At 37.3% G+C, this 27,837-nt stretch overlaps 1 protein-coding gene across 6 annotated transcripts in view; it reads right to left on the minus strand.

Moving 5' to 3' along the window:
- The window catches only part of ENOX1 (ecto-NOX disulfide-thiol exchanger 1), a 365,043-nt gene that overhangs the window by 66,254 nt on the left and 270,952 nt on the right, over window positions 1-27,837 (minus strand). For all 6 annotated transcript variants that reach the window (XM_032203166.1, XM_032203183.1, XM_032203192.1 and 3 more), the window contains 2 exons: window positions 17,169-17,381; window positions 839-945 (listed from right to left, as the gene is read on the minus strand). In XM_032203166.1, coding sequence (XP_032059057.1) covers window positions 839-945; window positions 17,169-17,381 — 320 coding nt within the window. The remainder of the gene's footprint in view (window positions 1-838; window positions 946-17,168; window positions 17,382-27,837) is intronic.

A 27,837-nucleotide genomic window follows, 5' to 3' on the forward strand; every position in this document is an offset into this window, starting at 1 on the left:
GAAGAGGAGAGAGAGAAAACAAAGACAGTGGTACTTACTTTTTAACATACAGGCTCATAGCGTATATACTGAATTAAAAACCAAAGCTGGATGACCAAAACACAAGATGAGGTCTATCACTTCCTTTGCTGCCACTTGCAGCAAAGAGAGTTAGAATCCTGTTTCCTCTGTTCATGCTTATGACAGTCACACATGTATGCTAATCCTTGTGGTATTATGATTACATTTATACTCTTTTCTTCGCAAGCAATATACTTAGAATCAATGCAAATGATTTATTTATTTTTCTTTTTTTTTTTTTTTAAAGACAAACATAAAACAAATGGGAAGAAGTATGCCATAATTCTGGACTGAGTATGCTTAAGTCATTTTTTAGGAAAGAAATTTTCTTATTTTATTTTCAGGCAAAATATCTTACAATGACCATATGATGGTACAACCAGAAAAAAATTGTGCCATAGAATCCTTCTTTTAGGACAAGATGTTTTTCTTAAATAATTCTTAATTCTATCCTTGGTTGAAGATAGTTTTATTAATTTCACTACTTCAGTTCATTATTTTAGTTAGTAAACATATTCCTCCAACGATTTCCCAAATCTTGCATGAAAAATAAAAACACATTGCTCTCTATCTTAGTGTTATTTAATGACTATTATCATAATGAGAGCAATGGGAGCAATTCATACTGTAGATGAGCTTGTATAATGGCCAGTTGATTAACAGCTAAAATGGTAGCCATAAATATTGTTGAATACTCTATGTCCAGCTAAAATCACACTCATTCTGTGTCAATCCAGCTGTGAGATGATGGATAGAAAGTAATAATAAAATCACCAACCTCAGAATGCTTTCGCCAAATGTCTATGTTCTTTCGCTGGGCTTTCGAGAAATGGTCCCAAGCTTTTTGTCTGGTAGAAGCGTTGAAAACGGCGACAATCTGCTCAACTTTGGTGAACAAGGAAGTCAAACAAGACAAGCAATTTATGTTGTGATCACTATAGAGAAGCAAAGCAAAGACACTAGGAGTCTATGGATGATGTCATTACTGAAACAACATCATCAATATCCATCCAATTATGTGTCTTTTGTACTTACATTTTATCAATGTTGGAGATGTCTGCCTTCAAGTCTGTCTCCATAACTTTAGTCTACATATCTTATAACTATGTACCAAAGAACATGCATGCAGCTGCTTCCCAGTGATGCCTGTTATAACCTTCTGTGCAGCCATGTGCCTTTGTGTTTGTGGTATAGGCATGACACTCCAGGCATAAACCTGACGTGTGTTCCCCTGCAGCAGCTGTGTACAGATGAGCTGACTGAACAAATGAAAGCATGAAAGAAAAGCAGGTTCTGCTTGCAAGGGTAGGTAACTAACAGGGGGAATTTGCCAGCAGATAGGAAGCACTAAACCATATTTAAATGCTGCACACTGTAACTGCAGCTGCTTCTTCTCCTTTATTTAATATATAGAAGCTCACCTGTTGCAGATCATTTTGTCCTGTGTCCATGGCCTATGTATTTGTATGTATATGAACAGTTACATTTTTGTGCAAGTGAGGAAGAGATGTGAAATGGGCTTCCGTCATTCAACTCTAATGAATTCATTCTGAAGCCAGACATCATTGTTTAGGACAATTATCTGGGGAAATTAAGATCCTTAAGTTTTTAACTATTTGTACATCCTAAACCAGAACCTTTTCTCCCAACCCTATTTTCTGTCTCTTCATTCTAGTTACGAGCAATATTGTCCTTCCACAGCAGTGACCTCCCTACAAATGATTGGGCCAAGATGTAAGTTGCTTTCATCCTGGCACTGTTGACTACAAGACCATTATGAAATCCAGATTTTTACAAATGACCTGGGCTGCGTTCCTGAGTGAAAGCTGTGCTGACCTATGAAGTGAAACTCTAAAAAGCTTCAAGTCTATGACAAGTTTATTGGATATTGACCTCTTTAGATTCTTGGGCCAAAATAATGTTCAATGTTTGTAAAGCTGTGCTTGCAACACCTTCTCCTTTCCTCTTTCATTGAAGGAGAAGGCAGTAGAAGTGCTGTAATGGCCTCTGATCTGGTCTGTCATTGAGCTGCTTGACAGCTTCTCTCTTTCTCTTCTCTACTCACAGATGTGAAGGATCTTGCTATATATGCTTGCTTAAAATGGTGAGGTCACCTAGTAAGTCAGCTGTAGATTTTTCACCTTTAAATCTGAAAAATAACCTCACTCAAATTGAACAGGAACGCTTTTATTCTCTTTTTGCAAACTACTTACAGACTCAGCTGCATTGAGATGGGTGTTCACTCCTTTTCTCAGGTGACAAGTGATAGAACATGATGAAATGGTCTCAGTTTGCACCAGGAGAAGTATAGATTGGGTATTAGGAAGATTCTCTTCATGGAAAGTGTGGTAAGGCATTGGAACAAGCTGCCCAGCAAAGTGGTGAAGTCACCATCCCTGGAGATACTTAAGAGATGTGTGGATGAGGCACGTAGGGACATGGTTTAATGGTGGACTTGGTAGAGTTAGGATGACAGTTGGACTTGATGATCTTAAGGGTCTTTTCCAACCTAAATGATTCTATGATTCTGTATATGGAATATTTTATTTGCAACCATCATGGCTACTTAATTAATTCCTAAAGAAATAAAAATTTTAAAATTAAATCTTATATGTTGTTTATACTAAAGAAATTGACTTAAAACTACTGTGTGATGATCTGATCCATTTGTGATTCATTCAGGTTTTAATAGGAGATACTATAATTTCAGCATATTAGAACTTGCTTGGAATGAAGGGGGATGTATCAAGGAAGTTATGAGGTGTATATTTATTCAATTAATTTGAGAAGAATGAAAATGCTAAAGCACTCTATTATTATGTGTATAGAAACTGAGGCTAGATTTTAATTACTATCATTGTGTTGATGACCTAGGTGCTCAGAAAATTGTGCTTAATTAACAACCTGTTTTTAGTTTGCAAGTGGAAATTCAAGTAGAAAAGATTCACAAAGAATCACAAAGATATGAGAAAGAGCTGGTTTTCCATTTTGTACTAATGGACATTAATAAGATCATCTGAATTTTGAAACACATTTGAACTTTGAAGTGTTTAATTTCCATTCTGTGAACAGGTGTTAATATTTATCAAAAGTCATTATCCGATCATTTCAGAAACTATCCTCAGTGAAAATACAAGATAGGAAGATGTCAAAGAATTTTTTTGGCATAACTGCAGTAGACAGAATGAAAATCAGAAAAAGGATCTCCCTCCCTTACATAACTGTTAGTATTTAAAAAATAAAATAAAATAAAATAAAATAAAATAAAATAAAATAAAATAAAATAAAATAAAATAAAATAAAATAAAATAAAATAAAATAAAAGGATGTAGAATAGTAGAATAGTGTGAATACTGGAAATACTAAAAATCAAGTAGTGTAAAGAAATATTGTCCAACAGGAAGCAAAAGATAATAAGGCAAACATAGGGGAGAATATTAAATGCCCACTGTGACTCATGTTAGTTAACAGTAACTAAGATTTAGAAAGTTCTTTATCCCTACAGTTAGGTTGAGTTGCCCTTCTCATTTTCTCACACATTAGTGCATATTGTGCTCTATAATGATGTGTGTGAAAGCAAAGTCATACTCTGAGCTCAGCCAAGAGTCCTCAGGCTTACCGAAGTCTTGACTTAGAGCCTTAAGGGAAAAGATCTCTTAGGCCTTAAGGAAAAAAAAATAAATTATATATGTCAAAAAACAGTGTCCACTGCTATGCATTCAAATAAATTATCAACATGTATACAGCAATTTAAATATAAACGTCTTAGGCTATGAAGTGTTACAAACAACAGTTAGGAATGCCCAACCTAAAAGATCTCCAAGCATGACATTAAAGCTAAAGAGCAGTCAAGACCATTGTTAGACCATGGTTTGACAGTACAGGAAAGCAGCTTCATGTCTCCTTGTACTGTATCGAAATCCCACATTACTGTTTTATGAGCTGCCAACCTAGTATACACGCATTCTGCAAGTTCACAGGTAAGGTTAATTAGGTTGTTTTTAGGTTAATTTACATTGTATCAGAATTCATTTGTTCTCTCACAGACAACCTGAAAGCCCAGATATGGAATAACTCCTGTGCTCTGGCTAATTGGTAGACAAGACGACGTACTCACTCCTGACCAGGAACAACTTTTTATGGGTAAGTACACTGGCAGCATGAGCCCACAAGGGGAGGCCAGGAGAGCTTACATAGTCTGAGAAGCTCTCCAGTTAACTTATTTTTCTTTCTTGCCTTGGTAAGATTTGGCCAAAGAAAGTCCCCACATTTGGGGCTGGTATCTGCAGAATCAAAGTGAAACAGTTGTTCCCAGCCTGGCTGCTGAGCATGATTTTCAGACTGTTGCCTGACCTCCAGAAGGAAATTTCCAAAATGAAATAATAGATCGTGCATATCTCTCTAAGGCACCTTGAGATCTAGGATGCACTGCACTATCAACTGTGACTAGTAAGTAGAATTATTAAGTAGCATGAAATATTCATTGTCAAACATCTGCTGGTAAGTTCCATGCTATATCAAATTTTCATTGACCATATGCAAAGCTGTTTCCTTACTAAATTAGGTTTTAAAAAAAACACATTGTTCTGGAAGGGTCCATGCCATGTCATTGTTTTTTTCCTATGAATAAAACTTACAGTGTATAAATAATTGCATCTTTCCTGATGACTTATTCTGTGGCTGGTAATTTATGTGGCATGTTTCAAGACAAGGGATTTTATGTAACTGTTTTTCTGATGATTTATAAATAATGGAAAAAAAAAATCTAAACCTAGAAAGATATGGAGGTGTCAATGCTTAACAACTGCAGTGTAACTAGAAACACTTTATTAGAGGTATAAGCATATTAAATGTAAGTTTAAACATCATTTTTTATTGCCATAAAACATGCCACTGGAATAGAATATGCCACTGTAAATAGAATATTGTTATCAAGTGTAAATGTAAAAACCAGAAAAACTAGAAGCAATGCCAACAAGAATCCCTAAGTTATGCCAGTAGGATATTCATAGAAGATTGGATTAAAAAGAAAACTAGAATATCTCCATGGGAAGAGACAATTTGATACAGGTTATGTGAAAATGATACTACTAGAAATAAATGAGAACCAACATATAGCCATAATAATAATAATATAGCCATAAGAATAAGGGGCAGAGAGAACAGTTTTACTCCCCCTTACATTTATCAAGCAGGTTATTTTAAATACAATTGAGTGAAGGATGGAATTCTTCCTTGTGTTCAGGAGACAAGAGGTAACCAATTTTTCCTTTGCCAATTGTGTTATCAGTTGCCATGCATGCACGATAATTTTTAATTTCTTTTATGGAATAATAAGCAACATCAGCAACCAAGTGCTTTATGACACCACAATAAAAATGAAACAAAATAGAAACTGAAATACAATGTGTTAAAATAAAAACAAAAGGTCTTCACTGACAGATAAAATAATCAGATTTCATATAGAATTTCACTCAAAATTCCACCAATTTAGGATACAGGATGAAAATGGCTTTGCACTAAATTACTGTAAGTGCAAGAGTAGAATATATGGCAATTTAGCTCAGAAAAAATCTGTATGAGCACAACAGTTGACACGCAGGATAAAAGAAAAATCCCACCCATAAAATTACAGTGTAAAGGAAACTGTTATAGTAAATGTATAACATGCTTTTCAAATACAGATTCGCAGCACAGGGAGGATATAGAGTTGGCATGGTTTGGGTCAGAAGCCTCGTTGCTGAATTCTGAATTAGTAGGAGTCTGCCAATCGATTTGGCTCCAAGCCCAGCAAACCAAGGAATTACAGTAGTCAAGGCTAGATGCTATATATGAATGAATTAGAGTCTCCAGGTCAATTTTGGATAGAAAAAAAAAAAAACAACAACAACATATTTCTGGCAACAGTCCTGAAAGGCATTTGGTAAAATGCTGAACAGACCTTAGCACAAAGTCCAAAGCTAAAAATGCATGTAGGCAAATGATATATGACATCAACAAGAGAAATTGTAGATAGATTGCAGATTAATGAAGGAAATATTTTTAATTATTCTGGGCCAAATCCTCAGCCTCTTGGTTATGATATTGCTTACTTTTACAAAAGATATTTTTTTTCCACATATTTACAGCTGAAAGCCTGCAGCCCCTCCCTTCTAACCAATTTGCATGCCACAGAGGGAGGAACAGATATGACTGCCTCTGACTGGCAGAGGAGGGAACCATCAAAGCTGGAAATGTCACCCTGGTAAAGACTGCAGATAGTACAAGGGATGGAGCCTAAATTAAAATGAACCAATGGTCATCAGCTGGATAGTTAAGCAAACGCCATTATAGGTTTTTATAACGAAGGCAGAGATTTTAAAAACAATGCAAAATCACTTATCTTCCACAATTAAACGGCAGCCCATTTTTTTTCTGTTGTTGTTTGTGTTTTTTTATTGTTTGTTTGTTTGTTTGTTTTGAACAAAACCAAACAAAAAGTAAAAAAAGCAGAAAAAGTTGAAAGCACATCAAAAAGAAGGTGAATTGTGGCTGCAATTCCATAAGAAAATAGCAGGCTATTGTTTGGTCTCCTTGATGTCTGTGTGGGTGTAGGTTCCTTAAAACATGCCTTAAGACAGGACACGGTAAAGGAGAAAACCACAGGGCTTCTCTATTTTATCTCCAATTTCTACCTTTCTGGACAGGCCAAGGTACTGGTGCCTCCAGTGATTTACCTCCCAGATTGTTCTGCTGTGCGGGGACTGAGTTTGCAAAGCTGCCATCCCTTTACTTGCCCTACTGCCAACATCTGTACGAAAGATAAAAGCCACTCAGGGACTGTTCTCATTCACTGAGGCTAACTGGCACAATGTGCTGAGTGTCCTCAGAGCAGAAAACCCTCTTTTCCACAAAGAGATACTTTTAGGGAAACTACTTTGCCAACACAAAACCCAAAACTGTACGGAAATTGTGCGAGAAAATGCTTACCAGAAGCAGAAAAAGGATGTTTTCATATTCTGTCTACCAAATGTCACCTGTCTGAACACTAGAAAGAATAAGAAACAGTCTAAGTTTTCTCTTTCTGAATTACTATATTGTTTCTAGACTTCTCTTTCATTAGGTCTAGAGTGTTGAAGACCAGGAGGAGGTTACCTGGGTTGATGACAGTGTCCCATGTCCTGTTCTTTTTTTTTAGCTTCATGGATGTGGCTCTCCTATTTGCTACCTGAACATTGCTGTACTTCTCACACAAAAAGCTGTCAATGCTCCTCTCTGCTGATATACCTCATTGTTTAAAAGGCTCTAAGAAAATGTGAGTACTACGAGTTGTAAGTACATAACATTATGTATATCTACCTATTTAGCTTTAGCCTACACATGTTCACACCTAACAATAATTAGATCAAATAAAATGCACTGTGTATTTTGCTGTCTCCATTCCCTTTGCTCATCCATCTGACTCAGACTAGTACTAGTCAATATGCTGTTGGGGGTTATTAAGAGGCTGAGTGGGCATCAGTGGTCTACACTGGAGTGATGCAGGAAGAAATCACTTTTCATAATATAATAAGCAGATTTTCTCACTTAGATGAAGGACAATCCCCCAAATGCTTGTTCCACAGCACAAGTGATAATTCTTTGCCTTGTAAAAAGATCCAACCTCAGTGTTAGCAGCTGTTCTTTTCCTTTCTTTTTTTTTTTCAGTTAAGAAACAGTGAAGAAAAGTGAAAGAAGGGGCATTATAGGGATACTGAAAACTCCCCATTTGCAGGATTTATAATAGAAATTGCACTGCTACTTGCCTGAGGTATGAATATCAACAATTAATGGTTCCAGAAATGGGAGAATATACCTTGTTATACTTGGAAATAAAAATACACACTGATTAAATATAGCACATTTTGCCCTGCAAGGTATTGCTAGAAAATCTGTCTACAAAATAAGCTTTGAAAATCTTTTAGGTTGTGAAACGTGGTTTAATTTACAACAAAGAAACTGACAGCTTGGTGTAACAGCAAGTGCTGGCACTGTGCCATGTGATAAATCACTTGGACTCAACAAGACCACTTCACCTCCATGTCATTTCTCAACAAACAAGAACCTGACATCAGGGCAGCACAACCCAGTAGGGCAGGTACAAATGTACTGTACCTGCTCTTTTAATGCCACCTTCTTATATTACATAACATTTTATGGACCTTGTCTTGACATCCAGAAAATAAAAACAAAAAAAAAAAAAACAAAAGCAAACCAAAACACCACCACCACTGACAAGACCAAAAACAACAACAAAAAAGCTCACTAACTCAGAGGATGATTAAATGAATGTAATTTTCTCTTTCTTTGCCAATTTGATGAGATTCTAAGCCATCTCCAGTGCACTGTATTTAATTTGCTGTTCTTATTATTATTTACTGTTTGGTGAACCTTTATTTTGGTTCTCAGTTTTAAAAATAGCAAGAGTAGAAACGACTATTTTGGTACACCCATGAAAAAAAAAAAAAAAAAAGGAAAAGAAAAAAAAAGAAAGAAACCCAAAACAAAACAAAACAAACAAACAAATCAAAAAAGCAAAACAATGACAAAAAACAAACAAACAAACAACAACAACAACAAAACACAAAACAACAACAAAAAACCACAAAGCAAGCAAACAAGCAAGGGAACCCTGAGATGAAGAACTGAAACTGGTGAAGAACTGAGATGACTGAGCTCTGGCAGGTCCCACTAAGTGAGGTGACTCTCTCTAAGTGATAATTGGTCAGGGATCTTGCAGCTTAGGACGTTCTGTGGAGATCAGGAGGGCTATAACTGTTTTAGACATATATGTTTTCTTTTGCTGAAGAAAGCAAGCAAAACAGAAAAAAAAAAAATTGTCTCACACATGTTTGTGTGGGAACATTTACTTCTTCATTTGTTGCCATACCTTATGTTTCCCGGCCCACCATGAATTGTCCCCTTATCTTTTTGTTTATTGCCTCCTTTCTTCTTACTTAAGGATTTTTGATGCCTCTTGTTGCATGACTTCATCTTCCCCTCCCACTTATTCTATACCTTTCCCAGACTCCCATCTTTTTCTGCCCCCATAACACCTCTGTCATCACCATGAACTACACCATTTGGGATAAATCCAGTGATTTGACATGAAGCAAGAGTCGTGCTTACTGAATGGAGTAAACATTACAACCAACCATAGTTGCATAAGGTTATTCATATTCATATTTACAAGGTTTATTCATTCACTTAGAAACAGCCTGAACAGTTTTACATGTGTCTGTGGCAATTCAGAAAACCTCTTGGGTGAAACATCCATCTTTCCATCCTTTCTCCAGTGCCTCATTCTTATCTCTTATCATTCATTTCCACATGACTTTTACAGTTCACCTCTCATCAAACCCTTCATTCTATCCCTGCTCAGCAAGGCTGCTTAAGCACAAGCACAGATTTCCATGTGATTCAAGCACATGCCTCTTTTCTTTGAACCTTGCTACATAACCTAGGAGATCCTGCAGGATTCAGGTGAGTGGGATGAATTGTGAAAATGGGGTCTTAGACAGAAATCTCTTGGGAGAGAGTTCTTTTATTCTGCTGTAAAGCACTATGTATATTTAATGGCCTACATAAAGAAAAAGAAAAGTCTTAAAAATAACAGGACAAGAGCTTCTGCTGAAATTCTGGCCACACTTAAATCAATACCAAGATTCCTATTGACTTCAGGTGGAGTGAAAGCTACAGACAATGGGAGGAACAAAGCAATCCAAAGAATATGAAGTACAAAGGAAGAAGCTATCTGAAACACTACAGGTTGCAACCACAAAGGCTTATACTGCCAGAAAACAGGGAGGAATTATAAGAATGCGAAACAAAATAGAAATGGAGTCTTTCATCTCTATTCTCTGCCACAGCAGATGCATCCGGGATAGATATGCTTTTCAGAACATGTGTACATGAGATGGGAAATGGGAGGACAAGTAAAGAAGAATAGAGATACCCAGCTGAGCTTTACTGGACAAATTATCAGTATAGAAGCAAGCAAACAGCATGCCTATTAAATGAGCTAATCAAAAGGGACTGGATGGATTGTGGATGTTATTTTTTTGTTGTTTTTGTTTTTTAGAAATACATCAAGGTAGAAAGCAATAGTGGCAACTAATGACATGAATGATTAATGTTTTTGTTTGTATTATAGTGGTGCTCTATGACACCAACTGAGATCTGGGCTGCACTGTAAAAACACATTATATGACTCAATCTCTATCACAAAGAGCTTAATGATGACCTAAAAATTGCACATAAAGTAAGCTCCTATTTTTGAATTAGTCACTGGCAAAAGAAAGAAAGACTGTAAGACCGGACAACTAAAGAGCAGGAAAATCCTTTTAAAAGTTGTTATTAATGCAAAGCAATTGAAAGAATACTCAGAAAGCATGAATGCATATAAAAAGTCTGATCGCTAAGAGAATTTTAACTAGCACCCTAGTAATGAAGCCAGCTGCATTTACAGGGCTATGAGGATATGCTAAAAAGTTGAAGGATTATTGGGAAAAAAGACGTCAGTATGGTATTTAAGGAAGATCTAGTAAGATGGTGATTTTAACAATCACCAACATATCAATGAAAACCCTATCTCTTTTAAAGTAATAGAGGAACTTTTGAAGTAAACCTATAACAAGAAAAACAAAACTTATTCCAGTCCATTTTTGAAGACAGCTCAAAAAGGATAAAAGGATTTTTTAACATTTTTATTCCTTTTTTTTTTTTTTTTTTTTTTTTTTTTTTTTTTTTTTTGGTGTGTGTTAAAATCAGATTCTGTCTGTGAAAGCACTGATAATGTTAAAGCAGATTAAATCATATCTGGGAGAGATCAGAGAATGAAAATGAACAATCCAGAAGAAAGGATAATTTTATTCAGTCTGTTTAGAATGTATTTCCCTTCAGAATTATTTCTCTTCAGTTATGGGGGAACCAAGAAGAGAGGGAAATGTGTTGGATATATCTCTGCCATTTGACAAAAGGTCAGAAAACAGCAATTTGCCACTAAGGTCCTTCATCAGGGAGAGAGGGGAAACTTGAGGAGACAATCCTGACTTTTCCAAGGGGGGAAAAACAGTTTTCTCCCCAGAGCTTTGATTCTTCTTTATGAATAGCCATACTGAGTAAACTCAAAGGTGTATTTAGCCTCAGATCCTGTATCATGAATAAAACTACTAAGGATGCTTAGCAACAAGTTAAGTTGATGAATTGCATAATTTCCCAGTTTGAAGTTCTTTGGTTCCAGGACTTCTTGAAAGATGTATATCTCTCTTCCCGGTACACTTTAGATAAAATCCAAGAACACAAGAAAGCAAACAAGCTTGCTAGCATCAGAAAGAAGTGACAGGCACCCTATATATTGAACTGTGGAGCGAAAATTATTCTTTCTCAGTAGCAAGATGGAAAGAAGATCTACAAGAAGAATGAATTTGGACTACACAGTTCAGATCTTAAGATCATTTTCAAAAAAAATAAAAGTAGACAATGGCACATATTGTTGTCATGAACTTGTTGATGATGTTGTGTACTTGCTTACTTACTTGTTGTCTATACTCCAGTTACCTTGGATGCCTTCCCACATCCTTCTTCACCCTACCAGTGCAGGAGTACACCTACACAGGAGCAGATTCAGAGAACCACAGAATATCACTCTGATCAAAACTCCTTGAAAAGCTGGGATACCATTCACACACGTGTTTTTTTTTTGTTTTTTTTTGGTTTGGTTTGGTTTGTTTTTTTGTTTGTTTGTTTTCTTTTGCCATCACCATGGCTTTTGTGACAAAGTTGCACCGGTGACATAATGAAAATTACTGTGTTTTTTCTTCTCAGAAGCCAGATTGCTGTCCAGGAAAAGGTAGGGAATCATTTAGATGTTGTGTCTTTTATTTTTTAAAAAAGAATTAATAATGTCATTTTTAACCACAGATATGAATTCTCACATTTTAAGACTACATAAGCTTCCCCAAACTACAAGGTTTTAATCCCTGATCAGAATTAGAGCTGTACCAAGAAAAAGATACTGATATTTTAGTTTCAGCTAGTGGCAAAATCTATTTTCAGTACAAATACCCTGTAAGTTCTAGTGAAGATTGCATCCTGTCACTTAGAAAATGTACTAAACTTTTTAACAGCTCTGCTTTTACTGCTTATTGTGATGGCATGATATTTAGTAGCTGAAATGGAAAAAAAAAAAAAAAAAAAAAAAAAAAAGTGTAGCTTGTCCATGAGGTCCCCTGGAAATATCAGGATGGACTGCTGGCCCAGTTTGAGTACTGGGAATTGCTACGTTGGATTGCCACCGGCTTGCCTAATGCCAGCAGTAAGGTTAGCCATTGTGAATAAAATTTAGGATGACCATTTTTAGATAGGTGTAAGTGATTTAGAGGTCTACATCCTAGTTTTAAGAATTGCTTACTGAGAGCCAATGAACTAACTACTGCTTGTCAAGTAGGGTGAGAAGCTGCAGCATATCTCTTCTCCTTAATGCCAATCAATGCACAGAGGGATCTCAAGGTTTCTGGGAAGTGGCTTCCCTGTTGAGTAACCTCATGTCCACCATGAGGTAAGGACATTTCTGCTATTAGTTACAGTAGAATAAATGACTGCAGGTTTCTACTACAGCTTGCCCTATAGGATGAACCCGTGTCTATCCACACTTTCAGGATTTTTATACAGGTTATAAGTCCCTAGTGATTATCTGTAATTAACTGTGGTGGGTTAAAGCTCAGGCTTTCTACAATGTACAGGGGAAGGGCTTCACACTTGGGAGTGCATATAAGGTCACTGCTGTGACTAGCTGATAGACTATGCACATCCCTTGGATGGAGATGTGCCATAGACGTTCTCATTTTGCCATATAACAGGAAACAGGGAGACACCTTCCTCCAGCTGGGATTGTTCTGGATGAGGTGCCTGAACACCTTCACCCTATGGTGATAAACACTTCCTTTCAGAGCATCTGACCACACCATTTAGCACACTCTTGGAAAGAGAGAGGTTTAGCTTCAGTTCCTTCCCTAGCACTCAGGGTGTTTAAACATATTTACCCAAATGATTGTTCCAAGCATTAGGCACTGAAATTTGCTGAAGGCCATGGACAGAATTATAGTGAAGACTACCATGTGACAAGGAAGTAATCTGTCCACAATATTCTTAGACAAAAAACACACTCCCACTGTTCCCCATAGCATGTGAGAGACTGATTCATAGCCCCTGATATGAACTTGATGTCTAAGCCCCTTCAATATTCATCCATTAGTAAGGTTGACAAAAAAGACCGAGTGTAATAAATGCTTAGTACCCAATTATGGGGCACTTCTGTTAATCATACTGTGTGTCTGTGTTTGGTGGTACTTCCATCCCACTGTAACTCTGGCCCTTGAGATAAAAAGTTTACATTTGAATATGGGATTTTAGCTCTTCATTCACCTATAGGTACTTTTGAAAACATCTAGGGACACTGCACAAAGTAGTTTGAAACCTCAATAAGAAGTAGATGAAATTTACAGTGTATGGATGAGAAAGTCAAAGGAAAGAATTGCAGCTTTGCTGTAGTCTAAAAAACAACCCAACACAGATGTCTCTAGGGCTTTCATTTTTCTTAAACATGAGGATCAACATGTATAAGCCTAAGGCTGAAAAGGTGGTTTGGGAGGAAATTAAAAGGAGATGCATGGAAAGGCAAGGAGCAGTGTCACATGTAACGGTGCAATGCAAGTAAAGTGGAAAAATTTAGAAATCAAACCACAAAGATGGAACAATCCATATTTTAACCATAGATTCAAATCTAGGAAAACTAACTAACTTAATACAAAGAAGAAAATGGTCATTTTTCTCTTGTTATCCTTTAAATAACTGAAGAAACACCATAATGAGACTAAGAATACCTGTAGAACTTAAATCAGGGGTTGTAAGTTGGTGGTATGACAGCAGTATTAAACTTTATTTTGCTGATTATCCTGGCACAAGTATCTTGGTTAGGTAATTAATTCACGTCCTGAACACTTGACCCGATTTTTTAGGGGTAATCCGCTTGGTAATCTTCTAAATACCTGAAGGCAGAAATAGGTAGCAGGAATTTCAATACCTGTACTTCTTTAGTGTCTGGGCCAATAAGCTGAAATGTTCTGGCCACACTAATCCTCATTAATAAAAAAGCATTTTATACTGAGACCCACATAGACGGCATATGTGTTCCAGGTGAGTGCACTTCAAGCCCATTTGCTTAACTTATTTCTTCTTCACTCCCCATACTACTCGCTGCTACAACACTGGCATTTTTACCTAACTCCAAGTTCTTCCCTTATGCAATGTTCTTCTATGTTAAGATTGCACACAGTAAGTGGGATTAATTGACCCCAGACTATGCATGTGAAAGTTGGACATCTGGTTCTGAGCTAGGTCTTCTAAGAGTCCTCTATGGGCAGCAGAGAAAAAAACAAAGCATCATCTCCAAGGGAAGATTCATCTTGCTGGAAGAGCACTACAAGGTGGGTCTGATGACTTTTCCTCTGGAAATGCTTATTTTTCTCTGCTCACTGCAAAGAAGGCAGAGTGGTCAGCTCAGACTTGGACATCTGACACAGGTCGCAACAGAGGAGCAATATATAGTATTTTAAAAATATTTTAATATATATGTCAAATGGCCACAGAGCTGCAGCATTACACTGGACTTTTGGATCCTCACTGCAGAACAGCAGAAGTGCTTTTTGTCACTTTGCAGTATTTAATAGACCACATTCCTATTTTGGACACCTAGTATTTTCAGATTCTTTTTCATAAATTGACATATTGTAGTTCATTAAATAGGGTTGTGAGAAAACAATGGAAGAGGAGGCATAAAACATTCCTTGGATCAACTCAAATAGAAGAAAATTCTTGAAAAGAGGAAGCTTATTTCACATTCTCCACGTTTAGTAATCTTAGGCATATACACGTGTAAAGCAAAACATCATCCATCTGTTCATAGCAAGTTTGCAGAGAATTTTAATAAGACATTAATGCTAATAATGGCCAATGTTTATGATGTTTATAAAATAACCAATGTGGAGCAGCTGCAAAGCTCATAAAATTTGTTCTTATAAAATCCACAGCGTGTAACACCTTTCCCTGAGCCTGTGTTTTTGCTGACCTTGTCCTCAATGGCCAGACGTGCCAGAAACTCTCTTCTTCCAGGCCATTGCTGTGACTTTATCACTCTGAGACTCATGTTTTGAAGCCAGACCTATTGTCGTTTCTGTAAGTTCAACATTCAGCACATTACAGGAACAAACCAGATAGCCAAACTGCAAGTTTCCACCTGAAACTACAGGGATCTCTATTTCCAAGTGACAGATGTTCCACAACAGTTGGTGACAAACGGGCTAATTTAGACAGATTTAACTAAAGTTCAGCCTGCTGACAATGGGGGATTTTTTTTTTTTTTTTTTTAATGCAGCTGAAGAAGGTATTTCTGAATACTGGGGATGGCTGTTGCATACAAAAATTGAACAGCATGTGTGGTGCCCATGTCTCTGCTCCTCACACTGTTTTCTAGTTGCTGAGACAGGAGATGACATTGCCTAGCAAATTACCAGGGGAATTAGCTGACTTTTAAAATTTACTCACTGACCATATGTCCTCAGAAACCAAATGCTCATGGCCCAGATTCTTTCTTACTAATGAATAGTAAGAAATGTACTTACTATTCTTTCTTACTAGGTTCAGGTGTCTAAACTCTTAAATTAGAAGGACAGTTTTCCTAGGGCTGAACTGGTATTCTGAGGTGCTGAGCTCTCCATCAACTATGCAGGAAGCTTTCAGGCACTTCTGGGCCAGAAAAATAGTGCAGAAGAGCCTTTAGGGTTCAAGATTTTATGTAAAGATTAGGGGTGTGATTCAGAAATTGCAATGCAACAACTGCATTGCCCACCATCTGTTAAATTGTCCGTTTTTGTTTTTAACTTGCATATTAAAGCTAGTTCCATGCTCCATGTTTCTGAATATCATAAAGCTTCTTGCTTGAGCATGACATTATTTAACAATTTGGGGGTTAGATGAAGTAAATGGGCCCAAAGATATTACATAGACATGATAAAACTAGCAACAATGAAATCCTCTTCTCTTCTCTTCTCTTCTCTTCTCTTCTCTTCTCTTCTCTTCTCTTCTCTTCTCTTCTCTTCTCTTCTCTTCTCTTCTCTTCTCTTCTCTTCTCTTCTCTTCTCTTCTCTTCTCTTCTCTTCTCTTCTCTTCTCTTCTCTTCTCTTCTCTTCTCTTCTCTTCTCTTCTCTTCTCTTCTCTTCTCTTCTCTTCTCTTCTCTTCTCTTTCTCTTTCTCTTTCTCTTTCTCTTTCTCTTTCTCTTTCTCTTTCTCTTTCTCTTTCTCTTTCTCTCTTTCCTCCTCTTTCCTCCTCTTTTTCCTTTGAAAAACACTTCTAGGGAAATTTCATGATTGCTGTTTTATGAGGGAAACCCATTAAGGTAACTTCATTGATTATATTTCTGTACTAAGGAAATAGCTGCCAGCACTAAATATTTAAGGCAGTTTATCTGCCAAATTAATATTGGCAATGCATCAGCTGAGCAGTCCTGATGCCAGCAGTGGTACAGCATATTCTCCGACTGTGGGGGTGGCCTGGTATGCTGTGAATATATCCCTAAGTTTCTGAATCCTACTGCCTTTGCCTAAACCCAGGTTAAAAATATAACCTAATTGTCCTCTATACTGTAATTGGCCTGAGCTGTAACTCAAAGGTTAAAAATCACTTCTCTCCACAAAAGCATGATCTTTTTTCAGAGCAGGGAGGCTTCTGTCTGGTTCGTTCCTGAAGTGTTTCGCCTATGTAATTGTAGACATTATGCATAGAGCATGTCTTCATCTAATAATAATAATAATAATAAATAAAAACTACTGAAACTTTGCTCACCTTGAGAAATAAGCTCTTAGGAATGGTCCTTGTTCCTCCAATTGCCATAGAGTATGAAATAGGACATGAAGTAGAATATGACTGCATTGCAACTACTTACCCCCAAATAAACAAATAAAATGATAAAAAAAACCACTACCACCACCACCACCATCACTACAACACCACTGGACAAAAAGGAGTTACTTACATTGTGTCAAGATCCCTGTTAAGGCATTTTTAAAACTCTCCTTGGCTTGCTCCATCTCTTGCTCATGAGCTGCCTTTTCATTCATGAGCCGGCGAACGTGGCTGTTTGCGGACTGTACCATCGAATAAAACTGGTTTGCAGAGCGACGATTCACCTCGCCTCGCTCAATCCAGGTAAGCAGCACTGTGATGGCCTCCGAAAACTTGCTATCATCTAGAACAATCAAAACATTGGGTTTTAAATTGCGGACATAAATATCCTGTCAAGAACAGATTTTCTGCTCTGTGTCACATTAAAATCACTGTAAATCATGCTCACAGTATATCACTTGGGGCAATTTTGGGGTCCTTTGTTCTATCAGATGTAGGAAGCCAATGCTACCATGTGAAGCTTCATAAATCTTCCTTCAAGACTTGCCTTCTGCTTATTCTAATAGCTTTCTCACAATAAAAAACAGACCACATACATCCATGGGCTGACTCCTCTCTTTTGCAACAGCTCCCTTAAGCTGTTCAGCAATATGAAATGACCTTAGAGAGGTGTGAGGAGAACTTTATGTTACAAGAATCACCAAAGAAATGAAATTTATCCTTGTTAATCTTTTTGGCCAAAAGCTCAGTCTTGGAGCTTGGACTCAGCCCTACTTTTGTCAACAGATTTCACTACCATCACATTCTTAATTAATGAACAATGACTAGGCTGAACAACTTCTGCTTGAAGCACTGATTAATTACAAGGAACTGCTTTGAACAGATGATGTGTCTGTATTTATTTTGTGTTTTCAATTTGTCTGTGCTTTATTTTCAACATTTTTCTTAAAGGAGTCCAAATGAATTCAGGCAAATACCTGGATTACTGCTTTTTGATTAGCATTCACGTAGCTGAAGTTATATTTCTCTGCAGAAAGATTAACAAAACCTGGTGGCTAAATTTTGTATACTTCTTCCCCAGGTAATCTTATTTCCTCTTACAGTGCTCTCTGCTTCCTCAGAAGACTCTTAACACAGCATCCATTGCACTTCTGGCTTCATCAGGATTAAGAGGACACATTCCTTTTTAAGTCCCATTTAGAGCAAACTGCAAGAAAACGTTAGTGCAACAGTGTCTTCCGGTGGAACCATTTTTTTATGCAATTCTATCTCTCTTTTTTTTTCAGGTTTTTATTCTATAAAACTTCAATTTCCCAACAAATCATTTTAAACAGTTCATCTGGTCCTTGCTGCTTAGATTTCATCATATATTTTAGATGATAGGTACAACTTTCTGTAGAAGGTATGTCATTAAGGTATAGAGAGGTAGTATAGTTATAGCCAAAAGACATTTAAAACAAAAATTGGAAAATATTAAAACTAACCAACTGTGCAGGAGAATACAAAAATGTGGACATCGTTTCTAAGACTCTGCACTCCATGTGCAAAGAATAAAGAAATACTAATACTCAAGACATGATTTGGGCTCTTATTTCCAATCAGTAATCACTTCCCTAAGAGGTGAAGAGCTTAAAGTGCAGAGAGGAAAAGTGCCGTGCTTTGTGCCCACAGCCTGTGAGGAGTAGATCTTACTTTGCCTTATCTTTAGCATCTTACTAACTGAAACATGCTTTCAGCTATAGCAATGGGATTTGCTCTCTGCTCTCTGTGAACGCATATTCACTCAATATATCTGGAAAAAAATGCAAAATAAGAGCATCATAACATCCTTTCTCTGTATGATGATGTATCTGTTGTGACTTTACATAACATGTCATTTATCATCATAATCATTCATTAAGTAATTGTCTCTGAAGAGGAAGAGGTAGTTGGGGATCTTCATTTTCTGTATTGTCCCTTTGGATTTGTCTCCACATTTTAGCTTCCCCGGATGTATACAAAGCAGGTATGCATTAAGTGGCTCCGATGAGTGAAGTTGTCTGAATATGGGCCTTAGAAAAAATACATGTAAAAAAAACTTGTGCAAAACCTCTTCACTGATAAACCAAACCACTCTCCAAGCTTCAGCCTCCTGAAATACATGGGAGCTGGATGTCACAAATCCAATACAGCCAAGAACTCACTCCTGGAACATAATGTTTATTATAATTACAGTAGTCAATAAGAATAACCTGTAATGGCTTTAGGGAATGTTAGCATGCAATTTCCAACAATCTGTAGAGTCAGGTCACCCTGAGGATGACATCAACCTGTTAACTCCAATGATGTAACAGACTGTGAGTAGAGAGTAACTGCAGCTGAATGTTCTTCTTTTTCTTTGTAGACATCATTATCTGTATCATCCCAGATAATTTATCATCCCACCAATTTATCAAACACCATTTTGAGTAAATTATCCCATTCAATGTGGGCCAAGACATGAACCTCAAAGTTGGGAGAAATGGTGCACAGAAGCACCTCTGAAGAGATACACCATGACCTGTGAAGAAAAAGTATGCAGAACTGGGCAATAACATTTCACGGAAATGTATCAGGAAAATTCTTTGCACAGAGCCATTTTCCCTTTTTCCTACTTCAGTCTCTCCACAATACATAGCTATGTGTTGTTTTGCTTCAGAATCTACACGAAATGAAAACACCCCTTCTTTTGTTTTGCTTTTATCAGGCACAGTTGGTGTGTATAAGGGATGTACATAAACATGTCATCCATCTGCCAGATGGATTCAACCCATTTAAAAGGACATGCTGAAAACTTGTTTTCGACTTACTATAATGCCAAGGAGCTGCAGAGGACTGTGGGCTTGCTATAGTTAATTCATAGCTCTGTACTAGCAGGAAAAAAAGTTTCATTGGTAAACATCAGAATCTTCATTGATTACATAATTAGAAGATACATTAAAAAATGCTAGAGGGTAATATATTCACAACAGGAGCACATTAGTTAATAAAATCTTTTATCTACAGTTCTAAAATTTCCTTATTTCACCTTCTAGAAATAGAAAAAATAGAAATATTTTTCTATCCTTAAATCAACTGCTCAGTGACTGGCACAAGGTAACTCACTGTGAATTAATTTTCTTCATCCAGAATGCAGGGACTCTTTCTGAGCAATCAGAGGTTCACTTGGAAAATCAGATTTTTATACCAGATTGTTCATTTATTTTTTATTTAGTAGATAAATAGCAGAAGAAATGCAGCGATGGAATCTAATTTAAGCAGAGCATGAACTATGTTATGATTGCAACCATTCATTAAAAAAATAAAACAAAACTCCTAATTCTGTTCAAAATAATTCCCTTGCGGTAGGATGCACATAAATATACACTGTTTAAAAACATGCTCTTAAAATAAATTCCTTTATATAAGAAATGCTCTCATATGTAATTGTTCCTTAAAAATAAGCACACAGCAATTTATTTCTTGCACTTAAATCATCTCTCCTCCAAGTTGCAGCACTTTTTAAGTAAGTAGGATAGGATTCACCCCCTTCATGTCAACCTAAGTTTGTACACCCAGACTCTTGGTACAGTCAATGGAAAGAGTTGGACACTACCTTGATATGCTTTGTTGGTCCTGTTTTAGCTGTCTACTTGAAGGTGAGGCAAAACGTGCCTCAGAAGTGCCTGCTTCCCTCAACCGGTTGTAAAGGAAGCCTGAGGTACCCTGCTCATATTGACATCTCTGCAAGAGACATCAGCATTTGGTCTGAGGAATCCCAGCTATTACACAAGTACACCAGTTGCAGAACACCCACTCAGCTTTTGTGTACATGTGTTGGGTTTTCAAGTTACACAGCAAGCTGTGATGCACACTGTGACTTTTTCATATACCCACCTATTGTTGGGTGTCTGTTGCTGGAGATTTCCAGGTGCTGCCAGACTCAGTGCCTCTAGAGGTACGATACTTCTTATATGAACAGAAGATATTTGGAACTCAAAACCTAGCTCACAACTTAGATGAAATGAAATATAAAGAAAAGAAAATGCATCCTTACAGCTGTCTGGGAAACTGTCATTAGGGATATTTCTATGGAAAAAGGGAACAATTGTTGACAAATGTTTTGCATTTTTCTGCGTATAATTTGACGACCTCCAAGCAACCCCAACAGGCACTAACTTCTTAATAGAAAAAGCTATGACAAGAATGACTAGCAAATGTCAAACTGGGAAAAAGCATTGGAAACAAAGATTTTATTCTCAGTTTATGAAGTTTCCCTGGTGTAACACCTAGCAGAATTCAGCTCAGAGGAATCTAAAATTTTGTGACTATTTGTTTCTCAATGTTAAACACCTTCATAAGGTGCTTTCACAACTGGGGTGATGGTTTCTAAGGCCCTAGCTATTACAAAGAAGATAGATTAATCCATCACTCTAAAGCCAGGTATTCAAACACTCTTATTATTATCATTTTTATATTTGTATATATATTCCAAATATAGCCAACTTTATATTTCTGTATTTCAAGAATGACATTGTATGCTGGACTTTCAGCCAGGGCAAGATCATACATTGCAACTACAGCTGCTTTTAGCTTTGTCAGTATCTTCTCAAAGCTAGGCTTTTTCAAACACTTGAAAAATACCTGAGATAATTCACACAACCCTGGGAGCCTGTCTAAATTATAGCTATTCTGTGTTGTCCTATTGGACATGCTGTTGTCCAAAGTCAGCACATACTATCTCTTGATCCTAATCTTGCTCCCCTAATGCAGTCTCTTAGGCTTGCAAGGAGATGTTTAAGGACAGAGCTGTTGTTCGTTATCTTAATGCCTGCACCTAGAGAGCATATGCTCATTGCATATGCTTTAGTTTGCATTAATGATCTCATTTTTCTCTGGCCCTTCTGTGAAACAGGAAGAGCTAGGTATGCCTTTAAGCTCTGCCTGGACCAGAAGAAATCCAGTTAACAAACAACTCTTGAAGGTATCACTGCATCTGAGAATGTCTGTGCCACAGGGTACATTGAGAGGGGACAAGATCCATGGGCTGCATCCCATCCATCTGCCTCTGACTGACGGCTTGTCCTCTGCCAGCTGTAGCTGTACCACAGGAAGATGTGTCCCCTGCCTCATGCCCACCAGCTCAGCACCGTCCACTTGCTGGCGGTTACACACCCTCAGGTCTGCCTGCAGCTGCCCATCTGATCACATCCCACAGCCAGTTTGTCAAACTGAGCCCAATTATCACAGGAAAGGGGCAGAAGCCAACTCAGGTTGCAGAATGCTTCACTCCATATAACTGCAGCAGTGAGGATGTTTGAGCAAGGTTACTGTTAATCTGACTTCTGATCTGATAATTTGTTAGACTGTAACTAAGATTTCTAAGCTGCAAGCACTGAATTCAAAACAAAAAATGACAAACCCCAGTGCGTGACTGATGTGGGTGAATCGGGTCAGAGAAAAGGTGTAGTAACATCACTCATCAGCAAGTTCAACCCAGTTCCCCTGTGCATCAGGAACAATTTGCTTTCCAGCACACGCTACTCTTGGTGCCACAATGATGACCTATTTTTCTCTTGGCTTAAGAGCTTCTCCTGCACAGAGTGTCTGGCACTGACCTAGAAACACAACTCTTCAGTCTGCTACCCTCACCTTCTTTTTTCCCTGCTCAAATACTTTATATAACTGTGCCACACACCACACACATCAGTCTGGTGCTTTGGGGATTAATAGCAATTTTAACCCAATGGTACTGCATAATAAGTGAGAATCTGGGAATAAATATTCTTACTGCCAAAGAGTTACTTTAAAGAAAGATTAATCATCCACCTTACTCTTTCTTAACTATATGCTACCCTAGAGAAACTTTTGCAGTTATGTAATAAATGAGTAAGTGAAACTAGATTATACATATATATATGTATGTTTACTAAAAGATATCTTAAAAGGAAATCTCTCCTCCCTGTATCACCAAACTCCTTCCAAATTCAGTCATGCAAGATTCTTCTAGGGGTAGGTGTTTTGTGTGAGACAGAGAAATCCATTATCTTATCCTGCTGATGCCATTATTGCCAATAAAAAGTAATTATGAAGGTACTGAGTTTCCTCCCTATTTCTCAAAAATCACACCACAAACTTTCAGATCAGTGAGCTGCAATTTCCCAGTTCATAGTAATTAACTCGAGTCGTTTTGCAGTGCTGCACATTTAATCAAGTGGGTTTATAATAAAACCTTAAAATTTGCATTGATATAATACAGATTAGGTGAGGGAGGGCACTTTTGGTAACACACTTAACAGCAAATGTATTTCTTGCAGGTTTACAGAATGAGGTACCAAGTGAAGTGGGTTATCAGGCCACTGATAGCTGAACCCACCTTCCGCTCTTTTGCCAGGAGACAAAACCACCCTTGCAATGTGCCTGCTCGTAGCCCCTGACTGATGCACTCTGAGCCAGATGTATAGTGCCACAGCAGATGTCAGCAGCATATGGAAGAAGGAAGGAGAAGATGATAATCTTAAGGAACAGGGAGGGTGAGCGAACAGATTTGATGCTAAAGCCTCAAAGCATGTCTATTGTAGGTCTGTGCCTTGATATACTACTAATAAAAAAAGACTGTGCTAAAAAAAGGTTTGGAGTCTTTCAGCGACAATTAAACCTGGAACACATTAGAGTTGTTAGGAGGATCTCAGCTTTGCCTCCCTCTTCGACACAGACTGGTGCTGAGCTCTATCCCATCAGTGTGAGACCTGCCTCTCTGGATAACTGTGCTGTGTCTGCAGCACTCCCCAAATCTGGCTCTCAAGTGCAGAGCAAGACCGACAACAGCGCAGTTTTCTTCTCAGTGAAATATCCTATTTCCCAAGCAATTAAATGTTGTTTATATTTCAAACGATGTTCAAGGGTTGAGATTATCAGGCTTGATGTTACCTGAATCTTGCACAAGATGCATCCCCAGTTAGTTCACTCTACTGTAACTGCCATCTATTTATTTAAATTTCCAATCTGTTCTCTCTTCAGGGGATAATACAGTGCCTGGCAAAGCAGCAGCTTCTCAATTTTTCAAATTATTATATATATTTTTTAAATGGAATACCACAAGAATAACTTTCCTGTGCTCATAAAGAGACACTGTATTTAAAACGGAGGTAAATATCAGGGTATTGCATATGACTTGCAGATGTTTATGTCTCTTTTTCGCAAAATATTTAAAAAACAGATAGTCAGATAAGAAGAGATGTCTTTGTTAAATGGTGGAACTATGTAACTACTTGCAGCAAATAAGACAGACGTAACATTTTAAGGGAGCTTATTTGCAAGAAGTGATTTCTGAAGATGATACCATTAGGTACAGATATGCTTGAATTAAGAATACCATAACGTTTGAAACTCTGCTTTGAAACACAAATGTCATAAGCACACAGATTAAAATGATTTGTTCCAATACACCTGACAGAGCAGCATTACACTTAAAGATGAAAGGTTCAGTTCATCTCTAGTTGTGTGATGTTCTGGGCACCACGTTACTCAACCATTTATACAGCACCCAGGAAAACAGATGTAAGAATATGCAAATTTGATCCCAAATATCTATCGACACATCTCACTGCACAGTAATAACACATCTGATTTAATACCGAGGAATCAAAATCTGAAATACATGCATGAAACAAGAAAGCTGCAATGAACCAGAAGAAAAGAAGGTCACATTTTTATAATATAATAGCAAAAGGCATAATATTTTGATGTGTTTGTTTGCGTAAGAACTCAAGGACTATTCTCAAAGCTCTTTAAGGAGAACAGTTCACGTTGACGGTAACATTTCACTGTAAGAGATCCTGATTTTTCAGAAATCATATCTACAAAATTATTGAGACTTTTTTGAGGAAACACAGACTTTTAACTAAGGCAAGAGGATCTCAGAAAGCAAGCTAGAAGTTTAATTAACCCAAGTTGGGCTTAGCTTTTATCTTACTCCTTGGTGATCAGACAATGGCTTTTGAAACTATTTGCACATTTACATCCAACTTTGGAATAATTGAGTCAAAAATTAGGTTTGAAAAGCACCTTTTGAAAAAGTGAAATTTTGCTTTACTATTAAAAAAAAACAACAACAACAACAACAACAAAAAAACTTATTTTTTAATTAATTAATTAATTATTCTCCCTTCAAGTCGACTTTAGTGGTTTGAAAGGTCAAAAAAGGGAAAAAATAACACCCTATACAAAATTCAAAATTATCTGCCAGTTACTGCCACATCAGGTGTCTTTAGCACATGAGATAAATAGGAATAAGCTGGCAATACTGGGATGAGATTTTGCAGCCAAGTCTGGTACACAAAAACAATGATTTCTTTAAGTCTTATGCTGCAGTTTGTGGGAGGTGAAAAAAGATATTGTCACCTCTATTATAGACACAATAAATATCTAAAGACCATAACAGAGAACTATCTGATGAGCCTAGTTCATCTCTGCTCACCAACAGATTTCCTTGCTGTCAGGAATTTCCAAGGTTATTTTGACAACAAAAGTTCCTTGGACTCAGACCAAGTTGTCTACATCTGTGATTGCAGAGCAGTATCTTGGGATGACAGATGTTTAGCTATCTTGGCTTGCTTTTCAGCTAGTGTTGCTCAGTGAAGTTCTGGAGGCACTGCAGGTGCTGCAACCTGCATGTTGGGCACCTGCAACTCTACCTCATGAGTTAGCAACAGAGCTCAGAACACTTTTGAAGTGGGTACCATGGGAAGGTCATGACTTTCCTTAAGAAAATAACTGCAAGGCATCTGCTCAACAACCAGTCTTTCAAGGTAAATCCTTCCAAGAACAGATATATTTTGATGGATGGATTGTCCAGGATTTTGAAGCAATGCAAATCTGGTGCTACCCAGAGAAATGATATTTTGACCCCAAGTTTATAAATATACGTATGTATAAATATATGCATATATATATATCTTCTGTTAGCTTCACTGAAGCCCACATTTAAATTCTGAGTGTGTGATGACATGAACTGACCCTTGTCAGAGTAAGAGACTGTAGATTTACCTCTAGTTTTAGGATGTCACACAGGGGCTCATGGTGAATCTGTGTTGCCCAAGGGAGGTTTTAATATTCTACGCTCTCCCTCATAGGTGCCAAGATGCTATTGGAAATGCAGCAGCATGCACCAGTGAAATTACTGGATTGCATTTCTCCTTTCTAGAGTACCTAGTACAGGAGACAACCCAGTGAGAATGGAGGGGGCTTCTTTGCATTCTCCATCTCCAACAGTCTATACAGACACAGAACTGGTGCTGTTAATCTCACTAAAAGTCAATGGTTTATTAAAACCATTCTTAAAACTGCAATATGTTTTGCTGCTGGATTATAGTGATTTTTAACCCTTTAAAAATAATCTTAACATTTTGGTTTCTTAATTTCTTATATTTAGTTCTGTATGTTTCCAAAAGTTTATTTTAATTTCCAGAGAAGTAGTTGGCCTCTATCATGATCAAAACATTGCTATATTAAACTTGTGAATATATGACAAGCTCTGGTCAAATGTCCTTCAAGAGAACCAAAGCTCTAAAAACTTGGAATAAGCTTTAATTAAGCATGGAAACTTCCCAGATTGAAAAGAAAAACTATTCTAAATATAAGTGTCTGAAACATCTTGCAAAAACCCACATTCATTTGCCCTAAGCAATGGCCAGCCATATGGAAGAAATTGCCCAGACTTCTTGCATTTTCTGGCTTAGTTCAGGAAACCTCTAGGCCTTGCTACATAAAGAAAAACTTCCCTATAAAAGATTAACTTCTAAAATATTCAATTGAAAACAGATTCTGGGAACAGATGGATCTAAAGCTGTATTGTATTGCATAACCTCTAGAGAAGCTGGACTGGAAGCTAGGTAAGAAATAAAAATTCTTATACATGGACTTCATTCTTCCTTTCCTCCTGGTCTATCAATCCCTCTGGGTTATTTTACCAATCTCTCAGTTATTTAAAGTGTTATTTAATAGTGAAGCATATGTGGTCAGAATATCAGTAAGCCAAACTAGCAAGCAGCTGATGTAACAGTAACCAATGCAGTACTCAACGAGACAGTAGGGTGCATCTCTGCTCCATGCTCCAAGGATGCAACACTTTGCAATGTCCTCCTGCAGCTTCCCAAACACGTTTCATAGTTAGAACAGAGGCCAGCGTGTTGACAGCTAGATACCCTATGTCTAATCTGTGTAATTCCGAAACAGTGGCAAGAATCAGTTTCTTGTGACCTGGCACACAGTAAAGTAATGTGCTTGGCTACCACATGGGGAAAGAATGCCAAACACAGTTGCTAAATGCTTAATGAAAACAAACACAACTCTAAGAGGTATGAGGCATTGTTTATGTGACTTTTTATTACTTCTTTACTATGAATATTTTTATTTCTTTGCTTCTTGCTTTGTTTGTTAACTTTAAAAGACAGAAATCATTAAGCTTCAACTTTATAAAATACTAACTTGGCGAGTGTTCCCAGACAAAAACAAATAAGCAAGCAAACCATGAAGAAAACAATACGTTATCTTGCACATGTACTTCTACCCCTAAAGAGGGAATGAAAGAATGGATGGTGTGTGCCAGAGATAAATTGTGCCACTGCAACTGAGGCAGTGTTAAAATGTGGTTCATGAAGGCAATTTAAATAACAGGAGTTAGGACACTCACATGCATGTAATATAATAAAATATCTCCCAGTGAAATAGAAGCATTTTAAGAATCAGGGTTTTAATATGAAGGATGTGTGTAACAACCTGTCTTATTATGAGATAATTTC

This window comes from Aythya fuligula, chromosome 1 (genome assembly GCF_009819795.1).
Source record: "Aythya fuligula isolate bAytFul2 chromosome 1, bAytFul2.pri, whole genome shotgun sequence".
NCBI classification, from domain to species: Eukaryota; Metazoa; Chordata; class Aves; order Anseriformes; family Anatidae; genus Aythya; species Aythya fuligula.